This window comes from Miscanthus floridulus, chromosome 15 (genome assembly GCF_019320115.1).
Source record: "Miscanthus floridulus cultivar M001 chromosome 15, ASM1932011v1, whole genome shotgun sequence".
NCBI lineage: Eukaryota > Viridiplantae > Streptophyta > Magnoliopsida > Poales > Poaceae > Miscanthus > Miscanthus floridulus.
Genome location: NC_089594.1, coordinates 15,734,579 through 15,742,685, shown reverse-complemented (window position 1 = coordinate 15,742,685; position 8,107 = coordinate 15,734,579). Strand labels below are relative to the sequence as shown.

The 8,107-nt window shown below is 44.1% G+C and overlaps 1 protein-coding gene across 1 annotated transcript; it reads left to right on the top strand.

Moving 5' to 3' along the window:
• Positions 1-375: 375 nt before the first annotated feature.
• Positions 376-2,619, top strand: LOC136509587 (uncharacterized). The gene is made up of 2 exons (XM_066504341.1): positions 376-561; positions 1,867-2,619. The coding sequence occupies exon 2, from the start codon at positions 1,882-1,884 to the stop codon at positions 2,344-2,346; it is 465 nt and encodes a 154-aa protein (XP_066360438.1). The 5' UTR covers positions 376-561; positions 1,867-1,881; the 3' UTR covers positions 2,347-2,619.
• Positions 2,620-8,107: the final 5,488 nt, after the last annotated feature.

Sequence of the window (8,107 nt, the reverse complement as noted above, 5' to 3'; positions counted from 1 at the left end):
CTTTCTTTCACGGATCCATGTGTAAATTTCTATTGGAAAAAGAACTAGATCGTAAAAAATCAGGATACACACACCCCTTCCTTGGTGGAAAAAAAATGAGGTGGGCGATGGGTCCACAGATACACTTTGATTTTTTTTCCTCGGCGATGCATCGACCATCCAACCTAGGGCGCATGGGTGGTTCAATGGACCATCGCCCACCCTATTTTTTCCTTGGTCTTCCCTTTGCGAAACCGAGCACTCAAATCCTAACTGACTTTTTGTAATGGGGTCTGATCTAGATAGGAGCAGGCTCACCTTTATTTAGGAGTATTCAGTTATATTTTTGCATGGGTATTAAAAATAATAGGTTATTCACGAATTGAGCCCAAAACAATAGCCCCCTGCTCTCCCATCATCTCCGTCGGCCCAACTTCTCCGATCTCCTCCTACCTCCCATCATCGCTCGCACCCACTGAGGCCGGCGGCGGCGGCTCCGCGGCAGTGCGGCACCGAGGCACCGTGCCACCGAGGAGGCCGGAGCGCTGAGCAGCGAACAACGGAACACGAGTAGCCGAACAGGTCTGAATACTCCGAGTATCTGATCAATCGCAGCACCTACTGTGAATCATATTCAATTGGCTTCCCATTTACTGATATTATATCAATATTCGATTTTTTTGGAAGCCCGTCAACATTATATTGCTTGTGCGGTGATGAAAATAAGGGCAAAGGAAGAGAAGGGCTAGAGTCAGGAATATACGGGAGAGACATTCCTGTAACTAACCACTTTGTTGTTACCAGGACCAAGATCTTTTCACTGAAAACTGAATTTTTCCTTTTCACTGAAGACTGAATCTTGATTACCAAGATGGTGATATCTACTATTGTTTTGTTGTCGTGAGACAGCTTTGCCTTTGTGACCAGTAATCTTGATCATCTAGTTCCAAGTGTATATGCAACTATGCATGTATTATCCCTTCTAACTTTGATTGTTTTGCAAAAATTATGGGGGTGTACATGTGTGCACCCATGTCCTTACTGAGTCTGCTCCTGTACGTGCTCCAAGCTACTGCGGTTTGGATTCTCCATCAAATGGACACAGCTCTGCCTTTCTAGAGTTCAATTCGGAGTTCTTGTATCATACATAGCACCGATGACCAGAGATCATACCACTGCCCAGGGATTGACATGTTTGTTATTTTTATCTGTTATACAAAGTGTCTCCTCTTCCCGGTTTCTCTAGCTTCTATGAAAATAATATAATCATGCTTCTGCTGACAGAGGAAGCTGTGTCACTGGCTAACTCCTGATGCAAATTCGACAAAGATAGGTCTCTAACTAGATGTGTCCTGTTGGCTAGTCCCAGAGTCATATATATATATATATATTCAGTAAAGGCAACTAGCCAAGTTGGGTTACTATTTGATCAGACAGTTCACAGTTGTTATATATCTGAAGAATAAATCTTTTCCTTGAAAGTTAGAACTTAGAATAACATTTCTGTCTTGAAGGCTTTTATGTGTGATTTCTCTCTGCGCTTGCCATGCGGTATTTCTGTCTTAGTTTCATTGCAGTAGATGACTTTAAAATGACTAGTTGAACTTGTTATTTTGAACTCTGATTTAGATCAAATGCAAGTACTACTATTTCTTGACATCTAAGCTGAACTCGGTTGGATCTAATTGTAAATTGAAATATTGAGCATGCAGCTTCAGCAATGTTTCATGCGAAACTTGCTTCTTTACAGATGATAAAATTGTTTCTGTTTACTCTGGGCATCTAACGGAGGGCAGGCCTTAAAGGCACTTAGTCGGATCTCATTTTCAGCTACTGCTTCATTGACTAATGTTGCACTGTTTGATGGAAACTCTTTTTATAATGCAGACATACGGTTGAACGATGGCAACTCTGAAAGATGCAGTAGTAAGGAAGCCTGTACTGGCAACACTCCGTCTTATCGTCCCAGCTGGTGCAGCCCGTCCTGGACAACCAATTAGTCCAGCACTTAGTTCCTATCGGCTCAATTTGATGGCTTTCTGCAAGGATTTCAATGCTAGGACCCAGAAATACAAGGCAGACACTCCAATGCACGTCACCGTAACTGCCTACAAGGATAACACCTTCGACTTTGTGGTCAAGTCACCCCCAGTATCATGGTTCCTCAAGAAGGCTGCAGGAATAGAAACCGCCAGCGGTCTCGCTGGCCACAGAAATGTGTCATCCCTCACTATCCGCCATGTGTATGAGATTGCAAAGCTGAAGCAGGCTGACCCCTTCTGCAAGCACATGTCGCTTGAAGCGCTGTGCAAGTGCATCATTGGCACAGCCAACTCCATGGGTATTGCGATTGTCAAAGATCTATGAGCAGTGTGTCGCCAGCCTTTTAGTCATGAATTCTGTGATATTTGTCATCCTAGTTTTTTTGTTGGTGCTGGAGAGGTTACAACTCTTCTGTCTCACTGAGCTTCCTGCCAGTGCTATGTCCTTCTAGGAGTATGAAACTCTATTGTGCAATTCCTGGCATATAGCCTTCAGCTCAGCCATTTTCTCTTCTTTTGTTCCTTTTGTAAATTAACTGATATATGTGGTTTTACGGTGGTGTTTTAAATAATACAATGCAGTCATGCAGTGTTGGTGTTTTCCACATCCACATGGATATGTTATACTTTGCATATGGTAAAAACAAAATTTCCTGATTGACGAGCGATGAGCTCAACATGATTTTGCATAGAGCGGCCTGGAATGCAGTATTTGTTGACAAGGGACATGCAAGTCTCTACGGTTAACCCGTGAGGCACGTCCGGTTTCATGGTGAAACGTACATGTATTGCACTATATATTTTTTGTGTGCTTTACTAGAACGCAAAATTGTTTCTTTCATCATGCCTCTGATAAAAATGTGGAGAAAACTCTGTTGCTGGCAAGATGCCCTCTTGCTGTACCTTCTTATCTTTAAAAAAACAATTTGGTTTGCCTTCTTATCTATTTTCTGTAACCACCTTTCTGTCAATCCATAGTTGAATTTGAGGAGTGGAAACGTACTTTTTAAATATCCTCTGAGTTAACAGTGCTGCACTAAATATATTTTTTCAGTAGTAAGTCTGCAAACTGGTGCGCAACTATCTAGCTAGATGGATCACTTCGCCACATTGATGTTTCCTGGCTTACCTAAAACCATTATCAAGAGCCTGTTGTACTAAAGTGCCTGATGTTTTTTTTTTTTTTGAAAAGGAACTACGGAGGGAGAGTTTCCCCGCCTGGATTTCATTAAGGAAACGAGAGTAAGTTCAGTTTGCAGGTACATATCAGGAGCTAGCCAAGCCTTGAGTGGACACACATGAACGTAGATACAGGCGCCAACGGCGCAGACCAGGTACTAGAGAGGCAGAAACAAAACGTCCTTCCCAAACAGAGAGATCATCACAGACACGGGACACTACATTTCGTGCGCTTAGTTGCTCGCAGGGTTTACAATTTCGGCGAAATATCGCCGAAATTTCCGAAATATCGCATTTTTCGCTGAGGTCCGAAATTTTTTTGTATCGGTCAAAATTTTTCGGTTAAATTCATCTTTCACTCTAAAATTACACCAAACCACGCTAAAATGACCCTCCATATCATCTAGTCTTATCAAAGCCCTAAATTTCTTCAAATTTATTTAATTTTCTCACTCACACATTGGACGGCACTAGTATATGCAGCTCGCCCACCGTCAGCACACTGTATTACCGCGGCTCTACTTATGTGATATATTATGTTATTTCATCGATGTTATATAAATTTATGATAGATGATGGATTATAGAGTTTTTCTAGTGAAATGATGCCAAATTTGTTTAAAACTTAATTTAAATTTATTTAAATTTGAACCGATATTTCCGAAATTTCCGAAATTTCATATTTATCGCTGGGGACCGAAATTTTTTTCTTACCGGTATTGTAAACCCTGGTTGCTCGTTTCTGAAGACTGTCCCGTTCCTAGCGTCCCAAAGTCGCCAGAGCAATGCTTGAAGGATCGACGGCCAAATCCTGGGATCCTGACAAGAGGGCGGTTGTAAGGACCAGACATCAGTGTCCTCTACTTTCTGACAGCGTCGGCATGCCAATGGATCTCCACACTTCTTTGCTCAGGGGACAATTAAAGAAGACATGGCACCGGTCTTCAATAGGGTGGCTGCAACGCTGACAAACTGAATTATCCAACACATGCTCGTGGAAAAGATTCGATTTGGTGCTCAGCCTATCCTTGAAGTACAGCCATGCAAAAAATTTAACTTTGTTCGGCACTCTGGATTTCCAAATCCATCTCCCATGTAGATCCTGTACGCTCGGAGAGGGAGCTAGTGCAGCATATGCGTCCTTGGTGTTAAACGGCTTGCGAGTTGAAGACATCAACCTGGTATCTTGCCTGTCCTGCAGCTGAATCCCCTGCAAAATAGACAGAATAGACTCGAGCTCGGAGTGAGCTGCAGCTGTTAGTCTAGGTCGCAGATGCATTTCAAACCCATCGGAAGACTTGCTGCACCGAAACATTAGGCCGAAGGGTGTGCGACAAGAGGGCAGGGTGGGAGGTGGAAATGGGAACGGAGTCTAACCAGTGATCGAGCCAAAAGGCAGTGGAAGCACCATTGCCGACAACAACAGTGGTGATAGAACGGTAGGTTGAGAGTTCATCATTAATGATTTTCCAAAGATAAGAAGGAGAAGAGGAAGGAGATTCAGTGAAGATGGAATCATTACGAAGAAGCCAATCTCTCCATGGAACTTCAGCACCAGTAAATAGCTTGTTGACGAATTTAAGAAGGAGACTGCGATTTTGAAGCTCAAGGTCTTTGAGGCCCAAGCCACCCGAGAGTTTGCTGGAACATACATGTTCCCAGGCGACTAAGCATTTGGAGCCATGGCAAGAGTCCTCACCGGTCCAGAAAAAAGCTCTGCGTCGTCGGTCGATAGCCTTGATGACGGTTTTGTGGATCCCAATGGCCGACATAAAGTGGAGGGGAAGGGCACTAAGGACAGCAGACGCAAGAATGAGGCGTCCCGCCCTGTTGAGAAGAGAAGCTCGCCAGCCAGAAAGGTTGCGGTCGCAAGACGAGATAATGGGAAGACAATCTGCAACAGAGAGTTTATGAGGGGAGAGAGGGAGGCCAAGGTAAGTTTGGGGGAAAGTAGAGACGCTAGCACCAAAGGTGTTAGCAAAGATCAGAGGCAGCCTCGTTGGAGAGACCGACAGGAAGGAAGGTGGTTTTGTGATAATTGATGGACAGGCCGGTGGCTCGCTCGAAGTCACAAAGAAGCTGCAGCTACTAGCGGCGTGCATGCTCGTGAGAAGCGGAGGGGCACGAGCAGGGACTCCCCACGTGCAATCGGGCGGCGTGGGCCCCACGTAGGCGGGAGCGGGATGCAGGTGCGTGGGGGGAGATAGAGTGCAGGCGCGGGCGTCCGGATGCGAGCGTCCGTCCAGACGTCTGGGTGCTAACACTGTGGAGTCTAATAAGGATCATGCTATCAAATCAAAAGCAAATTTCAAAGGTGCTTTTTATTTAAGTGTGTTAGGTACTGTCAGTTTTTTTTTTTTTTTTGAGTGTCTACTAGTGGCGAGCTGGTATTGTGCCATGGGCCAACATGGACGGCCCATGGAGGGCCCAAGGCATACCTTTGGAAACTTAATTGGTTTTGTGACAGGATACGACTGTTCATGGTGAAAGAGAACCATGGTCAAGAGACAGTGCATGAGGAGAATGCCAAGTCCTGTGAACATGAATATGCAAGTTACCGCCTCTGGGCTACTGAACATAGGGAAGTAATGCAAGGACGCCATTGTCAAGAGGCTTAAAGGTCAACTTTTTATGGCAAGAGGTCATTATCCTTGGGTTGCAAAATTAAAGCAACAGGAAAGATTTACACATGAACTGAAGCAATCCATTAACATGGCTTTGTTTCTTGTCTTAGTTCTGTGTCTGCATTTTTATTGAAGCAATAAAGGATGAGCATACACAATTATGATGCTTGTGACTTAATTCGATAAAATAATGCACTGCAATGCCCTCTTTTTGTTCTATTCTCAAGATATCTCTGGTGGCAATGACTGGTTACTCTTTTCAGTTTTGCAAAGAAGCTGTAGAAGATGGAGAACACAACTGAGAGCCAAATCTTGTGGAGTAGGATGCTCGAAAATGTTGAACAAAAACTTAGGCAGCTACTTGATATAACTGAAGATGAAGCTTGCTTCCATACAAGGCAGAGTCAGAGTGTATTTCTATATCATCTTGGGGTCCAGACTATGCCGAAAACTCACCATTGCTTGAACATGAGATTGACAGTAGAATATTTCAAATCCAGATCAAGTCATATGGATCGGTTAAATGAGCAGAAGCTCGAAATCCAGTTGGGTTGCATTGGAGACCCACATGTTATTTTTCCTGAATTGTTGGCTACAACATGAAACTCTGAATGTCAACATGATTAACTATTTGCTGCCGCTAGCTGTTTCCCATCCGAATTGAATTATGAGCATGGACTGGACTGTCTGAATTAAGGCCAGCGATAGCAACCGTGACTGATGGCACACCTGAGCTGGGTTGCTGGATGAATCTAACCCAATGTTGCCATGTTGGATTGGGATATGATGATACGATATGCTTGGAATGGATCTGTGAGTATCTGAGTTTTGTTGACAAAAGGTTGCTGCCAATCAGCTGGGCCTGGCCGGGCTAGCTCTGCCCGACTGACTACTTGGAATGCTACACGTTGTCGCTCGCCGATGGAAACTTGGAAAGGGATGTGCTACCTGTGATGCGATCTGCCTCATTGAGCAGCCCAGGGCCCAGGGGGGCACACATCTGGTGCTGGGCCTGCTTGTGCTTGGTCTCTTGGGGCGTGTTAGGTAGCATGTATGTGGTCGGCCTGGCCTTGAGGCCCGTCCCAGGCCAGCCAAGGCCCGGCCTAAGGGGAGCAACCCCTCTTGTTTGGTTTCCTGTACCACAGCGAACAGGCCCAAATAGAGATGATGTTTAGTTTACAGTTGGGAGTTCGGCTAAAGTCCAACTGCCACCAACTGCCAAAGTGAGATTGTGTTTGGCGTGGGAAAGTTTCAGCCCGGCCAAAAGCAAGAAAGAACAATGCAAATACATAACAGCAATCTGCACAGCTTCATTTGAATATGTAATTGAGTTCCAATGCAATAACAACAGTTACGATAAATTAAGTGTGTCACTAATAAGCCTCAGACCTCATTACTACATCAGATACAACCACTGCTAGCTCCAAGTAATTACAAGCTAAAACGACAGTAAGAACAGAGAACAGGAACCACCAACTAAAGTTTGCAAAGGAGATCAACAGTTTTCAGTCATGGATTAGCTAGGGAAAACAACAACACATGGAGCTAGCTAATTAACTTGTCAAGGTTGTCATCATCGGCCTAATACCATCAGCAAAAGAGGGCCAGCTTCAACAAAAGAGCAAATAGCAACTCTTAAGAGGGGCAGCAGTGCTATCCAATCTTGCTCACCTCCTTCCATATCCCAAACAGCAAAAGAACAAGTGAGATGATTAACACAATCTTCCAATAACCAGCCTTACCATCAGCAGGTGGAATACCTTGGAAAAGCATCTTGGGGCAGATCAGGGGGGCAGGGGAGGTGCTGCTGCCACAAGTGCATTGAAATCTCTCAATGCTGATTGATAAGCTATAAGAGCCTTCTCATAGATACTATACTTCTTGTATATAGAGTTTCTGACCTCAAGGACTTGTTTACTACACTCATGCCAATTGAGGTAAATCCCAAGATTCTTCTCATGGAAAACCACATAGTAATTGCCCATTTCTGTGAAATGAAAAGAGTGTTTAGCCTCAGTCAAATATAATAAATGATACTTGCCATGAGTGCGGAACTTGAAGATCTACGGTTTGTGAGGAAACAAATCGTTGATCTCAAGTCCCTCAATGATGACCAACATCATCAGGTTCAGAGCACTAAATATGACATCACAGCCATTATAAAAAAACATTGGCCTCAGCTTTAGAGTGTGGTGGCCTAATTCATTGGTTCTATCATTGGTGGCTACCATACAAATAATAAACCAGTAGAACAGCAAGTGGAAATCTAGAAGAACCAAACAAG